The sequence below is a fragment of the Gavialis gangeticus genome, unplaced genomic scaffold, assembly GCF_001723915.1.
Source record: "Gavialis gangeticus isolate Ggan-Ray unplaced genomic scaffold, GavGan_comp1, whole genome shotgun sequence".
NCBI lineage: Eukaryota > Metazoa > Chordata > Crocodylia > Gavialidae > Gavialis > Gavialis gangeticus.
Genome location: NW_017729031.1, coordinates 49172589 through 49185335, shown reverse-complemented (window position 1 = coordinate 49185335; position 12747 = coordinate 49172589). Strand labels below are relative to the sequence as shown.

Below are 12747 nucleotides of genomic sequence, written 5' to 3'. Positions count from 1 at the left end.
AATGATGGCTTTAAAATTTGGCTCAAAACATAGGAATTTTGATTTTTTTTCGGATAATTTTAAAGTAGTTTGATTTTAAAAAAAAAAATTGAACCTGAGACACCATGACAGGGGGCAAACTTGAGGCCATAACACCTGACTGCCTAGGGCAATCTGCCCTAACTTTACTGCCATGACTTGAATGTTAATATGATACAAGAAGCAGGAGGCTGCCCTTATATTACCCCAATGCAAGGGGGCACTATCCATGGCTCCGTACCCTCCCTACACCATGGCCCATGCCTTGCAGATGGCATCCAGATTGTGATTACTCCCCAGTCTGCGGCCAGGGCAAATTGAGCCCTTCATTGGGCTCCATTCACGCAGGCACTCACTCCGCACCCCGCCTCTCACTTGGGGTCTCTTGCACTCCTCCCTCTTCTCACAGGGGCCTGTAACATACTGCCCATCACTGGGCCACACTTTACCACCTTTGATCCCTTTGAGCGGCCCCTTCAGGTCATGAGGCTTCACTACTTGTACTTTGGCAGGACACACGCAGCCCTTCAGTTCCGTGGAAGTCCTGTACTCTACATGGCCTGGCCTTTATGCCAGATACTGGGCTGACTCTGCCCTGGGCCTCTCACCAGGCCTTGACTCTGTTCTCACTAGTGGAGTTGGCCCATGTACTGTCCTTCAGGCCACTCTTGCAGCCCTACTCTGCACCCTACACACGCAGTCCTTCAAGTGCCCCTTTTTTGCACCCTATGCTGCACAGGCCTTCTCCATAACTCTTCCCGACAATATTGCCCCCTCTGGGACCCTTTGCCCCTGCTGAGCTCAGATGCCTACTAACAGGTGCACCTGGCCCCACTACTCCCACAGCTCTCACAACTACCCACCGAATTGGTGGGGGGCAGGGTTAAGGTGCCCCTACCTGCCTTTCACTGTTGGGGAGTAATTGATCTAGTATTTCTTGGGGGTGTCCTGCCACCGTCAGCCCCACCAGATCCCCCTTACCCAGCAGGTTGTAGTTTTAGGTCATACCCAGGACCAGGAGCCTCCAAACCACCCCCATAGCTATGCCTTTATCTTTAAGATGTTCCTGAATTATAGCTCAGCCGGCTGATGATTCTCTCTCGGCTGCTGGCAGCAAACTGCTGCCTCACCCTATATAAACTTGGTCTTGGAAGTTTATGAAGTATTGGTGTTCGTAAACCATGCCTCGTACATAATGTTTAAAGATGATAATCCCGAAGAAGCAGGATTTGGTGTGACACTCCATCTGGGCTGCATGTGGCATTTAACAGTGATGTTATCAGCTATGGCCAAAAAGGCTGACTGCCAATAATGCTAATTTTCCTTTTATTGGTGCTGATCCAGTATGCACCAATATATTGGTGTATCTCTACTGTGAATCCTTCCTTCCTCATGTTTCTTCCTCTTCTGGTGCCTCTTCAGTCACTTAAATTAAATGGAATTTTTAATAATCCTTAATTTATTCAGGAGGCAGCCCCTGGCTGCAGGGTGTACATGTCCCAGCCCTAGCCAGGAAACTGCTTTCTCCTGGCCTGATGTTCCCTGCCAGCCGCTGGCACCCAGGGGTAGCATAGAGATCCCCTGGTGGCAACAGGGCCCCATTGCAGGGCTTCAGGAAGTGGGAGAAGTTTTGCTGCCATTAACAGCTAATCTGCTTCCACTTCCCTGCATGTGTAGATGCCTATCTAGGAGCATTTACTTGCGAGGATCAAATGCATGTGTAGACACGCCCACAGTTACTTTAAAAAAAAATTGTCAAGTAACACTGACTCAATTGTATATCTTTCTCAGATTGTTGCAGAAAGATGCTCTTAATTTGGAAGCCATAAGAATGGAAGCTCTTCATTATCTTTGTAGAGAAGGAAATATAACTGAGGTGAGTCTTTTCATATCAGACTTTTCAATCACTGAAAACTTTAATGGTCCAAAAAAAGATTATATAATAAAGGATTGTAAATATGCTATGTCAGCTAAGTTAATATTAGAAAATGAGATGGGGCCAGCTTTTGCTTGCAGTACCCTTTCAGCACCATAGATTTTTTTTTTTTTTCTAGGACAGATGATCACAGTTTATTTGCAGTATGCCACTGAGTAGGAGGAAGTCAGACTGAATTTCCTATTCTCTTTTTGTCCAGTGAGTTAATTGTATGCAACTTAGGGATGCACTGATTTAAAGATTTTTTTTTTGGCTGATACTGACGGCCAATTATTAACCAGACATATCGGCTGATACCGATCCAATAGTTGATATGCAGCCCAGCAGCTTGAAGAGCAACATTTGGCCAGTAAGTCTTTGTGGGGGAAGGGGCAGGGAGGAGGGAAGGGGCATGGCAGGGGTAGATCAAGGCCCTCGCGATAAGGGATGGAATGAGGATGGGACAGAAGCAGGAGCAGGCGTTGCCCAGCCGGGGTGGGGAGGGGCGCAGGACAGAGTTGTGTGTAGCTTGTGTCTGTGGGCTGGCGATGGGGGTGGCTCCTGTTGCTGCATGCACCCCAGGGGAAGGGGGGCATGTGCACTCAGGACAGGCAGCAGCAGCACTGGGAGGGGAGGGCTATGGCAAATTTTGGGGCGGCTGTAGCCCACCCCTCCCAGTGTTGCCCCTGCCTGGTTCGAGCGCAGACCCTGCCCACCAGAAAGAGGCTGGCACAGCCCCTGGCCCCAAGCCCACAGAAAGCAGCCCACCCTCACTCCATGCACAAATCTGGAGGGCACATGCCCTCCCATGCCTCCCCTGGGGCTGCACGTAGCAGCAGGGGCTGCCCCTGCTCCCTGTGCCCCCCAGTGAGCTACCCACGGCTCTATCCTTGCCCTGTCCCACCCTGGCTGGACAGCACCTACCCCAGCCCCATTCCTTCCCTCACTGTGAGGGGCCCTCGAACTGCCTGCTCCTCCCTCCCACAGACTTACCGGCTGGATGCTGCTTTTCACATTGCCTGGCTGCATTCCTGGCTGCATGCATGCTGTGGCTGTGTGCATGCACATGGCATTTATCAGTGATGTTATTGGTTACCCCGGCCAAGAAAAGCTGTTTGCCGATGATGCCAATTTTCCTTTTATTGGTATTGATCCAATATGCACGGTTATATTGGTGCACCTCTACTGCAAATCCTTCCTTCATCATATTTCCTCCTCTTCTAGTGCCTCTTCAGTCACTTTATTAACAATTCCATTTAATTTATCCTTATGAGACTCTCACTAAGGATTTTTATATGTTATTCTATTACCTCACTTTTAGGGGAAAATGTGCTTTTATACAGTTAGCACAAAGCAAATTCAGTTACATAATTACATAGAAATGCTAGCCTAGATCTGTTTTAAATGCCAAAGGGTCTCATGACAGATAAATAAAAGCGAAGTGTTGTATATTTAAAGGGAGAAATATTTTATGCCATTAGTGCAGTTCTAAATAAAGTAATTTAATCATTGTATAAAGCTGTTAGCACATCTCTAAATAAATAAGTATGAAAAGCTGTAATGGAGCGTTTTAATATGTTGTGACAGAAGCTAATGTGAACATCTTATAAGTCCATGGATTTTGGTGCATCTCCCAGTAACCAGAGAAGCAGTACATCATCATAATATATCTTCTTATCTTCATTTCTTTTTAAAAGATTTTTACTCCCAGTAGATGTTTCACAGCTGCATAACACGTAAAAGTAGTTAACATTATTGCTTTGGCCATTGCAGTGCCATCCAATAAAGCTGGGATTAGTATAACTTTAAATAAAGTTTTCAGTTATGAATTTAGGATTTTGAGACACAATCCACAAAAGGATGTATACCATTAGATGGGACTTAGGCACCTAAACCCAGTCCAGTCTAGTGAGCCTTAAAACAACTTGCTCAGCTGTTACCTGACTCCAAAGGTGTTTGAAGTCTGTTGGTGCTCTTTTGTGCACACCTGCTCTTAATGTTCCTGAATGTTATCCAGTGACTCTATGCCAGAATTCATAAAGCATATCATGGGCAGGGATCAGAAGCCATAATTTCCCCCTTTCCTAGGCAAGTACTCTTCTTGCTGAACTGCAGACTTCAGTCTTTCTGCCACTCTGCCTGCTTCTTTCCTTACAGTTGCCCAGCTTTTATAGAAGGGATTGCTGGTGCCCTCTCTCCAGCTACATTCACAAACCTGGGAATTTAGGGTGTTGTCCTGTGGGGAGGCAGTAGCAGTCTCAGCAGGGCCTGGAACCCAAGCTCTTGCTTTGTGGTTGAGTTCTCTAACCACTAGTCTGTTGTACAAAATGAAAGCATCATCACTGCCCCCAGTTTTAAGTGAAACTAAATGCTGTCAATGCATGTTAAGTCTGCTTAGAATATACCTCTCAGGTTAGGCCTTTTAGAGCACTAAGGCTCAAAAATACTTTGTCAGTCCTAAATTAGCTTTAGGAGGGGTTGAACAACTCAAACAGTTGTTTTGCCAATGTAGCAGTTCAGGGTGTGCTCAGTAGCTGAACTGAGCTGAAAACAGGCACTGGTGGCGTTTTAGGCAGTGGGTCACTAACTTGGACGTAGGACCCTAAGTTCCTTTTAAAATGCAACTTAAGCATTTGGGTCCTTTTTATGAATCTGTCGGAACTTCTTTGGCAAATGTTACCTTTTATTCTTCCATTTTATAATTTGAGGACCATTCCTTTGTGCCTTTTCAGTATAAATGATTTTGGCTCTAGGTGGAATTGTCTTGCATATAAAAGATGCTTATTGATATTGCTGAGCAGTTATTTTAAAAATCATTCTTGGATGTTGAGGAACAAGCCCAGGGAACCATGCTGGTGTCTGTATCATCCAGGCTGATTTTATTTCCTGGTCCCTTAAATGTACAGGTCTAGGTTCTGGTTTATACTTGTTTAACTGAACCTTTGCTGATTGGGCAGCTTCAGAGTATTTTTCTAACACTTGAACACTTGTTTTATTAGTTTGAATGTCCAAAATACTTTTTAATCCTGGAATCGGCCACAAATCCATTAAGAAGATACTTTTGCAGCCTTGTATTTGTTGGGTTACATTCCACTTCCATGCTTCCATTTCTTTTAGGCTACAGCCAGGCTGGGAGACCTAATTCATGCACTGGAAAAACTTGAACCGCATAATCCTCAACTATTTTGTAAAATGGCACTAGCTTTCAGCAGAACAGTGAGTATAATTTTTTTTTCTTTAATGAAAATGTCAGTAACAATCTGCCAGTGGCAAGCCAGAACTGGTTGACTATATTAGACGGCATTTTAATTTGAAAATTCAGTGGAATGGTAGAAATATCTGAGATGCTCATTTACCAGTCACATTTTGTGCTGCTTATATGGCTTCTTGAATAACAGCATGAAGCTGAGCAGTCTTAATTTCATTTTCCTGCTTCTGCTTCCACTTGACAAAGCCATGTCAATGGCATTGGAGCTTTCTGTCCACACATTTAAGGAACCAGCAATAAAGTTTTTTTTACATTTGGAACGATAATTTGACACGGAATAAAAGTCTAATTCTTCTATTCTAAATTAAAATTGAAATTCTACCATGGATAAATTGGATTACAGAGCAATCGTGAGGAAAAAGTTCCCACTTGCCACTGGAGAATGAGTTTTTTGAAGTTTAGGTAAGTGGATGAAAGCTAAATGATGTTGCCAGAAACTTAACAATAGCATTTTAACAGAAGTGAAAAACAGTGAATATATGAGCATTTTTGTTCTTATTTAACATCTTTAAGCATTGTTCTGCTTATTAACAAATGTGAGATTGGATAAAATGGCTCCATTCATTCAACATTTTACAGGCAGTCATGACTTTTCATGTCTATGTAGGAGAGACTTATTCCATGCAACTGAAAGCAAATACTATTGACAGGTCACAACTGTTTCACCTCCTTGTTACATGGTCATGTTATGTATCTTAGCCTTGGTTGACAGAATTGCTTACGCAGAAGCCAGTTCTATAAAGATCATTGCACAATAACTAGGGCCACATATACACAGTAAAATTACTGTCAGCAGTGCTGCCTTGAAGGATGTTGTATTGCTTAGCAGTAGTTGTCTCCTAAACTGGAATATTTTATCCAAATCTGCACAGTACTTCTTAATTTGTACTTAAAGGAAAGATGTGTTGGTATTTATTTCCTAAAACCAGCTCTGAGCATACGTTTGCTAGAAATCAATGACTGTAAAAGAAAAGGCATTATGTTCTTTTTGATCAAGATTCAGTGCCACCATTTGAAATCAGAAGTGCATCTTCATTTAAAAAGTCATGATATATTGCCTAAATACCTTGAAAATATCATTAAACAAAATGTAACTGAAAGCTTTTAGGTGTAAAACTATTCTTGCTTTTAGTGTGGCCGGAACCAGCTCATCCTTCAACAGACTCAAACCTTAGTTGAAAGAGCATTTGGCTTGGCGTCACATGATGCAGAAATTGCTACAGAACTTGGTTATCAGATGATTTTACAAGAAAGAGTCAAAGAGGCTTTAAAATGGTATAAGACTGCTATGACACTTGATGAGACGAGTGTTTCTGCATTGACTGGTATGACCTGATACTTTTTCCTTTGCATATCTTTTTTTTTTTTAAGTAAAAAAAGGCATGGAGAAATCCTTTTCTTTGATCTGTTTATTGACTGTTGGTACAAATAACACCAAGGGCACTAGAACAGAAAGATCAGTTGCCCCTGGCCATAACCCCCATCTACCTTAGAAGCTGGGGGAGGGTAAGCCCCCCTCGTCACGTGTCTGTTTTGACATCTCGCTCACCCTCATTCAAATAGCGATTTCTGAACTCTGGATAAGAAGGGTCACTTTAGCAATAGGTAGAGAATGAATAAAAAAAATGATGTGGAAGCAAATCTTCCATGCTGTAGTATCACCTATCCCTGACCTACAGTTAGTAGAGAATAGATGAAAGTAAAAATTACAAGCTATGCTAAGAGAGAGTTTCTTTATTCCCCTTTAGGGAAATAATTTACAATTTAAATAAGGCATTTGTTGATTTTACAAGTCTCCTTTCTTTTAACACTTAATTTACTCTTTTGAATCGTGCTGTGTGCTTTCATATCTGTGAAGATTGGATTTCACTTTTCCACTAACCTGATGCAATATTTTTGTAAGCCTCCTATAAAACCTGGCCTATTTTCCCCCAGCTCCCCCCGTAAAATCTACCTCTGTTCAGGTGTTATTTTGGATGTGTTAGGGAAGATAGCATGTTGTAGAGTTTTCAGTCCTATGCAGCTTCTGCATCTGGTGAGGTCAGTGGGTTATCCATCTAAACTCTTCTTTAGTCAAGCTACAGTTGCATGCTGACTGTAGCCTAAAGATTGCACGTTTGAGTGAGGGTGAACTTTGCGTATTTGCATCTTGTGCAAGTCCACTGACTTTTGCAGTGTTGCATTGGCATCAGTGAATTAAGCAAAATAAGAAAAGCATACTGGGAATATCCTGGATTTTGTAATACATGATGAATTTGAAAGTTTGTAACACACTCAGTTTAAGTAACCTACATTACCCCAGATCAAGCGTAAGGAGTGTGCTGGTAGAGATGAAAGGAGAGTTTTCATGAAGGATAGTCATAGCTGTAGAAAATATATGTTGGGCTATGTATATAAATTCTGATTTATCATTACACATCTTGTTCTTGTATCTTTTTTCTCCTCTCCATTGTCATGTGAACAGTGTGTAGTGGTTATAAAGGTGAGCCTGAAGTTAAATGTTTTATTTTGTTACAGGAATTATCCGTTGTCAGCTAATAGAAGGACAGTTGGAAGATGCAGATCAGCAGTTGGAATTTCTTAATGAAATTCAACAAAGCATTGGGAAATCTGGGGTAGGAGATGTCTTCCTTTACTGAAGTACTGAGATTCTAATTTGAAGTGGTGGCCCTGTTTAAATGACTTTTCAACAGCCTTTCTCTTTGAGGCAGAGCTTTCTTAATGGAGCTCCATAACTCTGGAATTTGCCTCTTTTTCTTTCCACCAGACAAGGGTAGCATGTTGGGCTCTGAAGCAAGGGCTGTATGTTTGTTCAGGATCTTTCTGAGAATGTGCCTGGAATAGAGCGACAGGCTTTTTGTATTTTATTTGGACATCTTCCTTGTTGGTGGTTTTGACATTGACAAGTTACAGTGTTTGTGTGTTGAAAGAGATTTATGGTTGAACTATGCAAACCTCTTTTGCATGCATTTTAATGATCACCTTAAATGTTTTAATCATATTGTGTGGCTGAATGTTACAAAATATTCCCAAGTATAGGATATACAGTGCTGACTTTTTAGTTACTGCAGTGCTGGATGCTACTACTACTGATAATAAATATAACAACGCTAAAAAGTAATGCAAGTGATTGTTGCTGTAAAGTTGAAAATGTCCTGTTTGTTTTGTAGGAACTGTCTTTTTTGCGTGCAGTTCTAGCTATGAAGAAACATAAAAGACAGGAAGAGGTTATTCACTTTTTGAATGATGTTCTGGATACTCACTTTTCATCTTTGCATGGCTTACCTCTTGGTGTAGAGTACTTTGAAAAACTGAACCCTGATTTCTTGCTAGAAATTATTAGGGAATATCTAAATTTTTGCCCGACACAGGTAAAGTAATATTAGATTTCTTATCTCTCAAAACTGCTATGTGTCTTGTATTCCATTTTTTATTTCCTTTTACCAATTACAAATAAAAGGGATTTTTGATAACTACCCAAAATATAGAATTTAAATTATGAAAAACTATGCTCAAGGCATGTTGCATGTCAATTGGAATAACCACACATACACTTCTCGTTCCCTCTATTTTTATACCAGTTTTATTTGAAGAAGGTTTGAGGTTAAGTCCAAGGTGACACAAATGTATCTCTAATTATTTTTTCAATAATCTGTTGACTAGGGGAATATAACAGATATAAATGAAGACTAAGTAGTGATCTCAACTACATGCACACAAATTTTGTCTGGATGGGACACATTTCCACTTGTGTGTTCCTTCCTCATTTCTGTCCTATTTGTACTAGTAAAGCTGTATAATCACATTTCTGCTTGTTGTTTATCTAGCATGTGAATTAGTTTTCCTTGACTGAGGTTGCCGTCCTGTTGTTCCTGGATGACAGCAATATTTAAGATTTTCTGGGTGTCTACATGTGCATCTTAAAGCGCAGTAGCTTATTTTACTGTGCATTGGAGCATCACGTTAAAAACTATGCTAATACACTAATGTACAGTAAAATTTAGGTTACTGCACATTAAGCATCACCTTAAAAGCTTGCGTTTTTGCTGCTGCACATTAGGGTAGCCTAATGTGCATTTATTTAGTACCTCACATTAGAGGTACTAAATTTAATGTGCAGTAGCAAAAGCGCATTAATGAATGTGTAGTCGTGCCATCTAGGTACCATCAAAAATACGGTAGGGACCTTAACATTTGGAAGTTAAAATATTTTACTAAGTGCTATCAATAGAGTCTTTTGCAATATTTTCTTTTCCATCTTAAGTCTGTTCCTTTTTTGAGGAAGAGTAACTATTTTAATTACCTTTGATATTATACAGTTCAGGTGGCTTCCAGCATACTCTGACAGTTAACTTTAGGTTAGTCCTGTAATAATTAGCTTTGTATTATTTTAATGTCTTACAGCCACGTTCAGATTGTATAGTAATGTAACTGCCCTACAACAGCTTAAATCAGAATGAAAAGATGAAGTTAAAGTCTAAAAGAACAATGATAGTTGTAGCCTCTAACAGGACTACACAGTGAGAGAGATGGTGCAAACAAGAAATAAATCCATGTAAGCAGCATTTTTTATATGAAAAGGTTGAATTTTTTTATTTAAAAAAAATCCCATTTTGCTGTGTGGACAGCTGGAATATTGAAAAGGCAAGAAAAGATTGTTACCCTGCAAACTATACTTAGAGCTGAAATTTTAAAATTGTTTTCTGAAACTAGTTGGTGGGGGTTGTTTTCCAGAAAAATATTGTCAACAGCAATTCTGTCTCTGACAGTAAGAGAATCAAAGATGTATGAAAACTAGTGGCCAGACTACTTCTCCTATAAGAAAATCTCTAGGAAAGGAAAATGGCTGGCAACCGCAGGGAGCTGCATCCTCCCTTGGAAAGGAAAGAGTCTATGAAGTTTAGTAAGGAAGAAAAGAGTCCAGTTTGTATAAGCCACCCAGGTAGATGTTTTGTTTGTAGAGGATTTCTGCTTCCCTGCACCATAATTTCTAAGGAAGTCATTCAGCCATTAAAAGAATTCACTCCAGGCCCACACCTATGAGCATATACTACAGCTGTTTTCTTGGGTGTGGCGGAGGCTGACGTTATACAGGGGAATAAATGCTGCTCTTTGTTTGATTTGTTAGATGTTTATTCTGCCATATCCAAAAGGCTCAGAGTAGCTTACAATAAGCAGACAAGTGCCAGATAGGATTCTCCAAACAATGCCCTAAAACCCAAGAATCCATATCCCCAACGACTGTCTCCCTGTTCCAACCCCTACAGAAATGGGTTTTAATGTGAACCTTTAGAAATAGTCTTTTAAACACCCTGAAACATCCAAATCCTTTACATAAACTAAGAATTGTGTAAGATAACCCAAAACACTGTGACTTAGATAGTACAGGTAACTGACAAATAAAGGTTAGTATTTTTATCTGGTGTATTCCATTATGGTACTAGGCCTATTTAAATTTTATGTGGAGTTTCCTAGTTTAATTGTAAAACCTAGAGATGGTCATGCCTTGGAGCATGTTGCAGAGTCCCTATTCACATGGACAGACATCCATGAACTAGAGGAGTTGGGGGGTGGGGGAAGTACAGCCAATCTACCCTTCTCTCAACTTTCTATTTAATTTTAACTTTATGTACCCAACTTGTTATCACTGTTTGGAAACATCAGGTGCTGATGCCTTGGATTGAGCTTACATATGACCATATGATTCTGATTTCACTTTCCCCAGTTCTTTACTGACCTAGTCCAACTGATTCTAATGAAACACTCTGCATTTATTCCAAAATAAAGTAGTGTAGAATTGGTCATCTTTTTATTTAAAATACATTCTACTATTTATTGTAGGGGACAGGTGTTTTGTTTTTTTGGTTAGGGGTTTTATTGTTTGGTTTCTAGAAATTTCTGCTTAGGTTGAGTAGTATAATCCATATTTTCTTTTTTTCTAATCTGAGATCTTAAAATGAATTTCTCACTTGATCTGTTTTTTTTTATTTCTAGCCTGCAAGTCCAGGACAGCCTCCTTCACCACTTCTCAAACATTGTGCCTCAGTTCTTGAAACTGTAGTAAAAACAGTGCCAGGTCTCTTACAAGCTGTCTTTTTGATTGCAAAGGTGAAATATTTATCAGGTAATATATATGTGTAGCACAATACAAATGTTTTTATTTTTAAATTAATGCTCGCATGTTAAAAAGTAGGCAATACTAAGTCTTTGCAATGAAATGAAAATAGTTTGTCATATCTAAGTATTAGCTAATTTCTTATATTTTATCTTTTTATAAAAATACAAAAGTACATATTTTATTGGCCGTGTTTTTTCTATTACTGCAACTCCAGTTTGTTAAATGTACTTCTGGAAAGAGAGAAAAATAGCATTGAATTATACTAGAGGAACGCTCTTCAAGAGTTCAGGAAAACAGGTGTGGGAAAATGTAGCATTTTCATCCCTGCATTGTGGTTTTGATTTGAGTTCTTAACAGCAATAATTATAAATATTTAATAGCAACTTTATGAGCTCATTTGTAACTTGTTAAATTTTCATATTTATTAGCAGTATGCTTTGAAGTTTTAGAATGCAGATAAAATGGAAGATGGTTATCTGTAAAAATACTGGGATTGTACATTATTTTCTGTTTTTATTTTTGCTGTTCTTGTTTAAATATATTAGGGGATATTGAAGCAGCTCACAGCAGCTTACAGCATTGCCTTGAACAGAATCCTTCTTATGCTGAAGCTCATCTACTTATGGCCCAGGTTTTTTTGTCCCAAAACAATTTTAAACTCTGTTCTCAGTCTCTGGAACTTTGTCTGAGCTACAATTTTGAGGTGAGTTAGACGGAATAAAAACACTCTAGTCTTTTAGTCAGCTATGCAACATTCATAAGGTATCTTGAATAGGAAGGTGCATGCTTTTAATACTGAAACTCTTTCCCCAAGTATAGCATCTGTATATATTTGTCAGGTAAGTGACTTTAATTGCAAGTTTAATTGAACTGATGAGGTTCTTTTATATAAGGTATCAGAATTTTCTTGTAATATAAAGAAAGAAATAAGAAGGATTGTTTTCCCTTTTCTAATTCATATATTTAAAAGATCTAGAAAGAATTAATATTCTGATATGCTATGGTGTATTATATAAATAGGATTTGTAATCCTTAAGTGATTAATGAAACAAAGATGTTAAAACTTACATGAAATAATATGCAGGGTGGGCTAATAGGCTATTAATATTTTTCCTGTTCCCTGGGAAGCAAAACTGCCAAAATAAATATTGAAATCAGTGGGTGCTCTTCAGTGGTATTCCCCAATTTCACCTCTTGTAATAGGGCTCTGGAAAGCAAGGTGCTAAGAACATTCATAGTTTCATAGTTTCTAGGGTCAGAAGGGACCTGAGCAGATCATCTAGTCCGACCCTCTGCCATGGCAGGAAAGATTACTGGGGTCAAACGACCCCAGCAAGGTGCTCATCTAACCTCCTCTTAAAAACCCCCAGGGTAGGAGCCTGCACCACTTCTCTTGGAAGTTGGTTCCAGACCCTAGCCGCCCTGACC

The 12747-nt window shown here is 39.7% G+C and overlaps 1 protein-coding gene across 1 annotated transcript in view; it reads left to right on the top strand.

The window, feature by feature from the left end:
* The window catches only part of TTC21B (tetratricopeptide repeat domain 21B), a 111755-nt gene that overhangs the window by 24235 nt on the left and 74773 nt on the right, over window positions 1-12747 (top strand). The window contains exons 7-13 of the mRNA XM_019522733.1: window positions 1810-1894; window positions 5051-5149; window positions 6334-6526; window positions 7719-7816; window positions 8372-8572; window positions 11196-11325; window positions 11865-12022. Of these exons, the coding sequence (XP_019378278.1) occupies window positions 1810-1894; window positions 5051-5149; window positions 6334-6526; window positions 7719-7816; window positions 8372-8572; window positions 11196-11325; window positions 11865-12022 (964 nt within the window). The remainder of the gene's footprint in view (window positions 1-1809; window positions 1895-5050; window positions 5150-6333; window positions 6527-7718; window positions 7817-8371; window positions 8573-11195; window positions 11326-11864; window positions 12023-12747) is intronic.